Here is an 11,926-nt window from a genome sequence, read left to right on the forward strand (position 1 = left end):
AAGTATTTAACTACAGAACGGTATAATTGTTATTTTACATACAATAACTAATAAAAAATATTGTCAACTTGCTTAACTCGAAAGAGCAGATATTTGTCATAGTTATATTTAAAACATTAAACTAATTACTTCCATATATACTATATATAATTAACATACTAGGCCAGTAATTGCCGAAAAACCAGAATAAATTAAAGTTTAACTTACAAAAACATTAAATTTTATGTTCCATATTACATTACTTGGAATTATTTATGCAGTACCTAAGCCAATTAAATAAACGACTCTTTGTTTAAAAGTATAATATATATATACACAAATATATATATATAACAACCTTCCTTTCCCCAAAACAAAAAAAAAAAAGAAAAAAAACAGCTTTTTCAATTTTAAATATAATTTTAATGGGTTTCTTAAAATTCTTAGCAGTCTCAAAATGTTGCTTACATAAAATAAACATTAAAATTAACTTAAATTTTTCCCACAAATTATAAACAATTTTTACACATTTTTTTTTGGTTAATAATATTAAAAATAAACAGCATGAAAACGAAACCCCAGCGAAGGTTGCCACACAATTCAATTAAAATTATTTCCGTAAGTGAACTTTTAATGAAAAAAAAAAATCAAATTTTATTTAAACAGAGTTTAATAATATAAGCTGTGAAAATAAAACATTAAATATTTAAACTCTAATAGCAGAATAAAGTAAACTAACTCACAAACACACATATACATATTTTAGCTGTATAAACTACAATTATTGAAACAAATTTATGTAATTAAACGTTACAAATTACCTTGACCTTAACACAATAAAAGCAAATTTTAATACATTTATATTAGCAGTTTGTTAATTTTATATAAATACAAATAAATACAAACAAACAAAAAAAAAACTCTGTATATAAGTCAGTAATTTAACGTTTTGAAAAGTGGATTATTGAAAATTGTAGGTGGCTTTATAGGAACTATGCATATTAACCAGTACTCGTTTCAATATATTTGCATAGTAATTTAAAATATTGATTGCTGTTAGTATGAGAATAAGTTGAATACAATATAAATTATATAGGAAGGAAACATGTTCACATTTTCATAAAATAATAATAATAACAATAATTTATATGCAACTAAAATTACTTTAAGATCGTTAACAATTTAGCCTTTAAAATCAGCAATCGCCCTATTAAAGTAAATTTATCTTATGTACATTGGAGTTTTTAATATTCATATACATACATAACCGTTAATTATAACAAGTTGTTTTTAAATATTTACATTAAGTGTAAATTATTTTCACATTGACTATTAATTACTTAACGATTTATTTAAATTTTTAATCAAATATGGTTCATCAAAAAATAGTATATAAATAAATAAAATAATTGTTAAAGGAAATATACTGGAAGTATTTAAAAATTGTATACAAATATATAAATATTATTAAATAAAATTAACAAAATAAGCATATTAATTACAACAATAATTGTAATAATTGTAATATTATAAATATATTATATTAAATTCATAAATATTAGAAATTTAATATTCTAGAAATATTAATTACAACATTAATTGTGTATATGTTTAAAAATCTTGTTAAATTATTTAATATAACATTACATTATTTCATTACAATAATTAAATACTTTAATTGTTAATAATTATAATTAATAACATAAATATTGGTAATCTGATAGATTAGAAAGTCCAGTAAAAATCCAAAAACATTTTATGACACCCTTTCAATCCTTTAACACTAAATATTAAAAACCATAAACGAATCGTTGCTACAAGTTTTTTAGTCGAATGAATCATACATTAAGACCGAAAAGTTTTCGGAAATTCTCATTTAAAATTCGCGCGCTGTATATTTTTCGATATTTTTAAGTTTATGTAGTTTGGCAGCACTGTCCTTAATTACTATGCCAAAAATGAGCGCGATCTGTCAGACAGTTCGTTTTCGGCAGCTGTTGAAACCAGTTCACCTCAGTAGTGCGTTGCGAAAAAAACAATGGAAAAAAATATTGAACAAAGAGTTTGCATCAAATTTTGTGTTTCGAACGAATTTCGTGTGCAGAATCGTTGCGAATGCTACAAAAGGCTTATGGGGAATCAGTTTTATCGAAAACTCAAGTTTATGAGTGGTACAAAGCCTTTCAGGACGGTCGTAAGACCGTCGAAGACATTTCGCAACGCACTACTGAGGTGAACTGGTTTCAACAGCTGCCGTAAACGAACTGTCTGACAGATCGCGCTCATTTTTGGCATAGAAATTAAGGACAGTGCTGCCAAACTACATAAACTTAAAATATCGAAAAATATACAGCGCGCGAATTTTAAATGAGAATTTCCGAAAACTTTTCAGTCTTAATGTAGATATGTGTTATATTTATTATCATCATCAAGCGTTACAGCTTGGGGTAAGCTTTAGCTGCATCAACTAGCTTCTGCTTTGCATATTGTTTTAGACCTCCAATTTTGGATACCCATTTTTCTGATGTCGTCGATCACGTTGTCCTGGCATCTAATACGTGGTATACCTCTACTGCGGTCGTTGTACGGCGTGAAATGGAGTCTTCGCTTTTGTGATCTATCTTCCGGCATTCTCATGACGTGCCCCATCTCAAGCGAATTTTATGTATTGTATTACCTGTATCAAAAATTAAAATATATTATTTATATTACTTTACACAAAATATATAGAAAATATTTAGGATTCAAGTATATAACATGATTTTTGCATAATACAGTAATGGAACATATAAAATTAAACGTACTAATCTTTTAACATAATAGTAGTTAAAACCTTTTACTTTTACTTTCTACATAATAATGATTATAAGATAAACTAATAAAGCTATAACATATTATATAAATTAATGAATTAAATTGAATTTGAAAACCATAATAAATTACAACTAATTTCAACTATAATATAATATTTTTTATGCTTTTAGTGGCGTATAAAGAGTAAAAGTTTTTGCATTCTTCTCAAACCATAGGAATTACTTTTGCATGAAATAAACAAATTTTTCAATCAAGTCAAATAACTTTGCTTTAACGATTTAGTTTATGCTTTGATTAATGATTCGCTATAATTGCAGAAACATGGAATTCAAATGCATATTTTCTATCTATTACTATGTTAAATGGTTTTTTTTTCAAAGTGCTATTAAAATATGTATAAACAAGAAGTCGGTATAATATAATACATAACGCAGACCCAATGCATATTATAAATTTAATTGCTGTAAATAAAATAATTCATGGTAGTTATGTGTACGTGGGAATTAACTCCAAAGAACCAGAAGTAATAATCATAATTGAAAGTAGTAATTAGTAAGTAACAAAAGCAATGTATTTATTTCATATGGTTAGCAATTCTTCTTCTTCAATGTTAGTAAAAAAATTGTTTGACAAGAAATTGTATGAAAATGTACGAATGCAATTAAAAATTATATTAAGCATTAACTACATATGTATCTAGTTATTTGTGTTTTAAAATATGAATTTAAAGTTAATGGAATGTTTGTAGAATAATTGAAGTTTAAAAAGAAGTTGATTTAGTAATAAAAACTGCCCATGCATTGTGTACAAATTGCAGAACAGAACAAAGTTCCTCAGACCGAAAACGGTAAAATATTCAGTGTGTCCGAAACTTAATATCATTAAAACCAAAAATACAATATTTTACATTCGGGTGATGTTAATGGCGAGGGCTGTGGTTAAAGGAAGCCTGGTGTAGTGTTCATGCCTTTAATGAGTTTTCTGTACACATTGTACGTAACATACTACGTTCTGATAAGGACGTAAAATATTTAGTTCAAAATATGGTTATTCTGCAATTAAATTTAATTGATTAATTATATTTACTAAATAATATACATTATTACCTATTCATTTTTACTAATTAGAATTAGAACAATCTTGAAGTTGTAGAGTTTTGTGTCTCAACTGCTGACTGTCACAATGCTCCACTATTACTAAAGTAACAGTTAGTTTAAAAAATTTTGAACAATTCTTTAATATATTTCAAACGTATTGCTGAAAGATTTATAGACGGCGGGATTCAAATACAATGCAGTTCCTTTGTTAAGACTTTTGGTATATGGGACCAGCGGATAATATACATATATATTGGCTCCTGTACATTGGCTCCTGCAAATGTTATGTTTACATCTTTTCTTTATTTTTTTTAATTATTTGTAGTCCTTGTAGATATACCTTTGTTGCCTGTTTCTATAAATAAAATGAATATTATATTAAACTTTTAAATCATATTTTATATTTTACAATTTTACCTTAAAGTTACTTCTAAATCAGAAAATGGCGCACTGCGCAGGTTTAGTCCGCCTGCATAAATTTTACAATTTCATTTTAATTTTTAATCAATGAAAATATTATTTATTTTGAATGATTAATTAATTCTGTTATAAAAAATTTAAACATTACTATTTTTTTTCTTGTAATATGCCTTTTCTTTTATTCTATTTTACGGTTAAATTCGAACTAAAAAGCAAGTAGCTGATCAATTTGACTTATTTTACTAATTACCCATTTTCGTGTGACGCCTTAAAAAAAATTCTAGTGCAGTTTTTTTGTCTTACTTGTTTTTCTATTCCTTTTAAATGCAAGCAACTATTTGGCGTTTTTTTTTCAACTCCTCCAATTGTTGTTTTTTGTTTTTTTTTGAATTTCATTCTTTATTTAAGTTTACATTTCAACTTGTTTGCATGCTTTTTTAACATTTCTACCTTTTTCTGTTTACCTTTTGCTTCATGTTGTTGGTAACAACATTATAAACAACAAATCGGAAACTTATGTATGTGAACTTAACATTATATGAAAACGATTAAAACTTATAAACTTGACTTTATACTTGCTTAGGCGTCCGTTTATAGTAAATAAATAACACAATAAATATTATGTAAAAAAAACCTTGATCTTGATCTCAAACGCCATTAAATGCAGGCTGAATTGTACTTGCATTTATTGCAAACACTTTATCATTCTGCAAGCTATTTCCCAACAACAGTGCGCCGTAAATATATGTAACTTTATTCTTTTATTTCAAAGCAAAACAAGTACTATAAAATTTGTTGTTGTTACTAGTTTATTTTATATTTTTGCAGAATATTTCGCTCTAGTGACTGAAATGATTTAATTGTTTAATAATCTGCTGATATCATTGCTGTTTCTTTTGAAAGCAGATATAACATAGGGATTTTAATTGTTGACATGTTTCACGCTTTTTATTTTACACTAAATTTATTTATTGATTTATTTGCCTATATCTATTTAGTTTTAATAGCTTTAAATCTACAAATCACTCACAAATTAAAAATTTAAATTTTGTGCATTTTTGCCGACTGCTTTTTAAGAAATTACAGATCACACCCAAGTTATACAAATATAAATATTTCTGAAATTGCACTTTTTATTTATTATATGTATACATACACACCATTTCCATCCTTTTTTTATTAGAAAATTTTTGAAATTTTTATAAATTTAACATCACCGACACCTTTTTAGTACTAATTCAAATTTGAACTGCTTGCCACTATTTAATAAACGCATCTCTATTATGTCAAAAATGTTATTCTGTCACTGACAATGCATTTGCAGCTGTTAAATCAATAACATTTGATCTGTTACAATTTCACATTGTTTGAGTTGAAATTCAAATTAGAAGTTGTTAGGTCGCAAATGCCGTTCTTAAATCCGTTCATCCCAAGTTTAATAACAATTTTTCTGTTACTTGGAAAGTGTCTAACGTGTGACTTTAACTTTTGTTTAATTTCTATACAAATATGTAAAAATGCAGTACATAATTTGTTTTAAGAGAAATGATGAAATAAAAGAAGGTGGATATGTACAATATATTATTTTAATAAATAAATAGAATGTTTAAATATATTTTTAAATACAGATAAAAATGTGATATTTTAAGTTCAAAATTACACATGTGTTTCAAAAGTATTTCAATTAAAAAATTCTTTATAAAATAAAGTTATAAAATATTTAAAATTTAAATTTTAATTTTCAAGAAAGTTCTTATTAATAATAACAGTACAAATGTTATCCAATCAATGAGAGCTTCAGTTTTATATTTTATATATAAAACAAATCAGTTAATGTTTTTTTGGTTATTGTTTTGTTAAAATGTTGCGGAAAAATATTTAATAACGTTAATACAAAAATGCTTTGAATGATTAAACTGTTACTATTAAACCCGTTGCACATGCGTGTAAATGTGTGTGTGAGTGTGTGTGTGTAGTGTAGTGCGTGTACTTCTGTTTAGGCGCCGCTAAACTGTCTACTTGTTGTTTTGTTTTTGTTTTGCTTTTGCTTTACCCTGTCAGTTGCAAAATGTGTACATAAATTTGGTGGGTTTTTTTTTGCCAAATAACAAATAAAGCCAAACAAATTTTTTAACATAAATAAAAACACTACAGTGACATTATCTGTTGCATTTATTATATGCGTACATTTCTGCAACCACTGTAGAGCTTTCAGTCACAATAGTTATTTGCATATCCCACATGATTCGGTTATTACTTGTCCTTATCATACATATTTGATTTCATCACGTTGTCGCCCTAAAAGGTAATGAAAAAAATCTAATCCGTTATGTCGCCAGTTTTATATGCGCCCTCAAATAATGATAACGGACCGCTAAGACAGCGTTATTTGATGATTTTTGTGAAAAATTCTAAGAAATTAGTACAGTTACGTTTAATATTTATTTTTTATAGTTAATATACAAAAAGTGTAACAAATAATAATATAAATTTTTTTTTTCTATTTTTGATTGCAGTACGAAGCAGCGAACTATTTGTTCGACTGACGCCACATAAGTTCTTAGAACAGGCTTCCATTGCCAAGCCATCGCTGGAAGCTGGTATTGCTGAAAAAAATTGTATTTTAAGAGACTGCAATGAGGATTCTAGTGAATCTCATCGATTAAATTCACCAAAGAAAACCGAAGAGGAGAGTGGAGTAGAAGAAGAGCAGGCGCAAATCAAACCGCGTTTTATCTCATCAATATTAGGTGGTAGTAAACCCTATACGGGCTCTATTGTTTTAACACAAGCACAGCGCAAGGAATATCCCGTGGAAATTGTTAGTCGAGGTTTTGCTAGCAATTTTAGCGATGATAGTGATAGCAATTCAGACTCTGATTCGGACGGTTCAAAGCTTATTGTAGATGAAAAACCTTTACTGCCCGAAGAGAAGCCTTTATCATTACGTTTACGCAAAACACCACCACCATTAGAAAAACGCCCAAGTCCTCCCCCACCACCAGAGCCAGCTGTACGCTGTAGTGTTATACAGCGTACACCAAACACTGTTGCGCAAACGCACAGACAACAAGAACACGAAGTTTTATTGCCAGTTGGTGCATTTGAACATCTTGGTCCCGAGCAACAAGAACCTCTTGATTATCACGTACCAAAGCGACGTACTGCTTCCATCGATAGTGACGAAGAGCAAGCAGAATTCTTGAACGCAAGACGACAAGAACGTGAACGTCGGCTTCGTGAGGCACGTCGTCGTAGCGCAATATTAGCCGCACGTGCGGTCTTAGCACATGCACGCTTGAATCCTAGGTTCGTGCGTAGTTTATCAGGTATATTCTCTGCAGCCGCTGGTCACGGTCGCACGTCATCCACTGGTGCTGGACAAGGTTTCCAAAATAGTGGCGGCTTTGGTAATAGCAGCGCAGGCGCTAGTAGTAATCAAAGCCCAAGTGGCAGTGCAGGCTCACCAACAGGTTTTGGTGGCGCGCTCGGAGGTAGTGGTAGTGGTGGAGCCGGAGGTGGCATGGGCGGTGGTAGAGACGGGCGTAGCAATTACGGACCAAACTCACCACCATCTGGAGCATTACCACCATTTTTTGAAAGTCTTAAAAACAACACAATGAATTCCTCATCGTCTGCTTCGTCGCATCTAAACACAAATCCCAATATATTGATACAAAATGCTGCAGCATATTTAATTTCGGCATCGAACAATGGCAACTGCAACTCTGGGTCGCAGCAGGGTGGTTTTGGTAATTGTTGCAGCTCAGCTGAGAGCGCCAATTCACTTAACAGTAATAATGTTGAAAATTCGGTTTATCCAAATGGTCAGTGTAATAATAATTATTCCATGCATTTACAAAATGCTAAATTTCATAATTCTTTTCATTCAAACCATCATCCACAATACGGTGCTAATCCCACAGAATACGGCATAATACTAAAGGATGAACCTGATATTGAGTACGATGAGGGCAAGATTGACATTGGAGCTTTCGCACAAAATATTCTACAAGCAACTTTGGGAAATCCAAATAACTTCAATGCGGCAAACTATGATGATGAAATTATGTCAGACTTAGCAAACACACAGGGTCATAATGGTACAGTTGATCCACTACAATTCACCGGTACATTGATGTTATCACAAAACGATCAGTTTCTCGATCAACTCGATGCAGTCGACTTGAGTTCATTCTTACAACGTGGCTGCGGAGGTGATGATGAAAACTCAACAAGCCCACGACAAGAGTTTGAATTGACATCTACTCCATCACTTACACCAGATTCTGTCTCTATTACACCAGTCGATAACAACGCTACAAACAACCTGAATTCATTTCATGAAAATTTAATGCAACAAATTACAAACAATATTTCGCGTAATCATGTTGCTGTTAATGGTCAAGGCTACCCTTCTTTTGAGCGTCAGCATAGCTCAACTACTCAGCAGCATTTAACAAATACACAACAGCATCATCAACAGCAACAACCACCACCATCTTATCAACATGCGACACGTGATCTGATGCAATTACAACAACATCAACTTGCCGGTCAACACAATTCAACGTACCAATCACAGCAACATAATCTAATGGGGCACAGCAGCCCATTGCTGTTATGTCAGCAACCTATGCAACAGCAACAGCATGCTTATCAGCAACAGAACTCATATGTACATTCACACAATCATCATCTCAATCATCAGCAACAGCAGCAGCATCATATCGCAGCAGCTGGTCATCACATGCAACAGCAGCATCATCATAATAGCGACAATAGTAATCTTTCGCTACCCTCACCAAATACAACACACATGGGTGGACATCATAACACATCATCTGCAGCCAGCAGCTCATCAATTTCGTCAGCTACAGCACTTCTTGATAATAATGTCATAGTCGATGCTAAGCCACTGATTCAAAGCGTAAGTCCCACTCATTCGATCAGCAGTTCAAATGCAAGTTCTTGCAGCTCTAAAAAATTGAATAATAAGTCCACTGTCTCGGCCACTAACGTGCCTAGCAAGTTGCTTAATATTGCAGCAGCTACTGAAGTTGGCATTTTACCGCCTTCGCCCACGGTGGCAATGTTGCATGAAAGCAAAGTGCTTCAGCAGCGGGTAAGCATTGCAAAAGAAAATATGACCTTTTATTTTGTTTGCAATCCTTGTTTTGTCTTTGTAAATTTTTATAATTTATATTGAGCAGTGAAGTCGTCTTAAGTGTCCGTCCTGTGTGTAAAAAGTCTACACGACTATAATTATTTAAGAAACCCAAGATATAGTTTTTGTGTGTTAACTGATGTTTTGTATATGTAAGATATATGTAATTATATACACTTATATAAATGTACAGTGATCTCCCCTATAACGCGGTAGATTGATTTCGCGTTATAAGGGTATTCCCGTATACCCCGTATATACACGTGCAAAGATATGCAAAGCTAATTATGTTCTGTACAAATCCCCGCGTCCGTGTTACACGGGAGATTGAAATCAGGTAATATGAAAACATACAGGGTACCGCGTTACAGGGGGGATTACTGTGTATTCATATTAAAATGTGTAGTAATGTAATGTGTAAATTAGGAAAGTAGCTAGTAAGTTTGAAATATATTAGTGTTTCTAATTGCACGAGCCTTATGATAATATTTGGATCGGGCACTTAGATAAACGAAGATGTTCGAGCAACTCTAATACCTAAACGGTTCTGTTTCCCCAATACAGCAAATGCTCGAATAACAAATAAAGTTCGAATATTTTCGAAAAGTTCGCTGTGCTCGAACACAACCATATATGCGAATATCGAAATGCTCGCAGCTTCCAATTGCTCGAATAATATTTGTAGCTGTAAAAGATATGTATAAGAGGTGTACTGATCTGCTAGTTGAACTTGTGTAAATAATTATATAATGTATGTGCAACTATTTTATGTTACATATATATGTATGTAGAATCGTATATAGCATAGTGTTAACAATATATATTTATTTATTTTTTTGTACAGTTGGGTTTACCACCAGAGGTACAATTGGAATTTGTTAATGGTGGCCATGGTATTAAAAATCCATTAGCAGCAGAGAATGTGCATACTGGACATCATCGATTACGCAGCATCGATTGTATTGATGACATGAAGAAAGGCTCTAGTAGTTCAGTAGCAAATGACACTATTGAGAGTGTCGAAGGTTCAAAATTTGTCTGTCGCGTTTGCTTAAAGGCATTCTCACTTCAACGTTTGCTAAATCGTCATATGAAATGTCATTCCGAGATTAAACGCTATCTGTGCACATTTTGCGGCAAAGGCTTTAATGACACATTTGATTTGAAACGTCACACGCGTACTCACACTGGTGTGAGACCATATAAATGTAATTTATGTGAGAAGAGCTTTACCCAGCGCTGTTCCTTAGAATCTCATTGCTTAAAGGTGCACAGTGTCCAACATCAATACGCCTACAAGGAGCGCCGAGCAAAGGTAATTTTTCGTTGTTAAAATATTTGCTAAAAATTAATAGAATATAAAATAAGTTCTAGTTTATTTAAGTACTCAAATCTTAACTCAAATTTAAAATTAAACCATAACCACAAATAAAAAAGAAAGAAATTAATAGGTATTTAAAAATAAATATTTAAAATATGGTAATATCGTATCGTAGTCTATATACAATACGATGCCTTATCTTAAATTATTGGAATGTATACACTATGAGTGTTAGAATATGAATTATTGGTAATATACAGGGTTATTCATTTTGTGGTTCCCAAAGCAAATATGGGGTATATTTTTTTATTTCAATATATTGTTTAAATCTTTTCATTGATTGTGCAAAACATCGATTACATATCTTCCACGAATCATTTCAGAGTACTTGATCCATTTGAGGTTATTTTCGATGACTTGTGAGCCCATAGCTAGCAATATCTCGTCCATAATTTGACTGAGAAATGTTTTACATACTTACCTTTATTTTCACAAAAAAAAATGTTGATCAAATAGCTATAGTAATCAGAAATACGTGTTTATGTCACACCTTCATTTTTTGAAAAAGTAAAGGTCTGTTATACTTCCCTATAAATTGCTGCATGTAGTGATTTTTTTTGACTTGCAATGGTCTGTCGAGAATTGTTTGTGAATTTTCCTAGGAACAATAATTTTGTTTGTTGATATAATCACTAAACAAAAATTGAACCTTATCAGTACCAAAAATCGATACGAATTTATCGACTACAGAAACTCTATGTTTGTAATAAGTTTTTAGAATTTTCACAAGTTCAGCGGCTGTTAAACGATTAATATTGTAAACTGAAAAACCTTAAAGTATATATAAAATGCCTGGGACAGGCCCTTAGTCAGAAATGCTCTTTAAGGATTGAAAAACTGGATATGGGTAGGATATCGACTTTAAGATAATATCAATAATTAAAAAAAAAATTTTATCTTAAATAGTCATGATAAATAAACATATATATAGTTTAGACCTTCCATTGATTTCGAGGAACTTTTAGCTACTTAAGTCCCTTCGTCACTGGCTACGGGACTGGTCTTATATGACATGATTTGTTTTATTATGTTACTAAAATTGAATCAGCAGACCGAAATGTTGGATAT

The 11,926-nt window shown here is 31.1% G+C and overlaps 1 protein-coding gene and 1 long non-coding RNA gene across 2 annotated transcripts in view; one reads left to right on the top strand and one right to left on the bottom strand.

The window, feature by feature from the left end:
- Nucleotides 1-3,905: 3,905 nt before the first annotated feature.
- On the bottom strand, nucleotides 3,906-5,018 carry LOC119667886. The gene is made up of 4 exons (XR_005251433.1): nucleotides 4,614-5,018; nucleotides 4,308-4,359; nucleotides 4,231-4,245; nucleotides 3,906-4,164 (listed from the first exon to the last, which is right to left on the bottom strand). It is a non-coding gene; the product is annotated as an uncharacterized LOC119667886 (long non-coding RNA).
- A 483-nt stretch (nucleotides 5,019-5,501) lies between these two features.
- Nucleotides 5,502-11,926, top strand: part of LOC119667559 (transcriptional regulator ovo-like) — a 10,511-nt gene continuing 4,086 nt past the window's right edge. Inside the window, exons 1-4 of the mRNA XM_038076863.1 lie at nucleotides 5,502-5,873; nucleotides 6,827-8,137; nucleotides 8,237-9,435; nucleotides 10,322-10,792. Coding sequence (XP_037932791.1) covers nucleotides 5,828-5,873; nucleotides 6,827-8,137; nucleotides 8,237-9,435; nucleotides 10,322-10,792 — 3,027 coding nt within the window. The 5' untranslated portion in view covers nucleotides 5,502-5,827. The remainder of the gene's footprint in view (nucleotides 5,874-6,826; nucleotides 8,138-8,236; nucleotides 9,436-10,321; nucleotides 10,793-11,926) is intronic.

Source organism: Teleopsis dalmanni, chromosome 1 (assembly GCF_002237135.1).
Source record: "Teleopsis dalmanni isolate 2A chromosome 1, ASM223713v2, whole genome shotgun sequence".
NCBI classification, from domain to species: domain Eukaryota; kingdom Metazoa; phylum Arthropoda; class Insecta; order Diptera; family Diopsidae; genus Teleopsis; species Teleopsis dalmanni.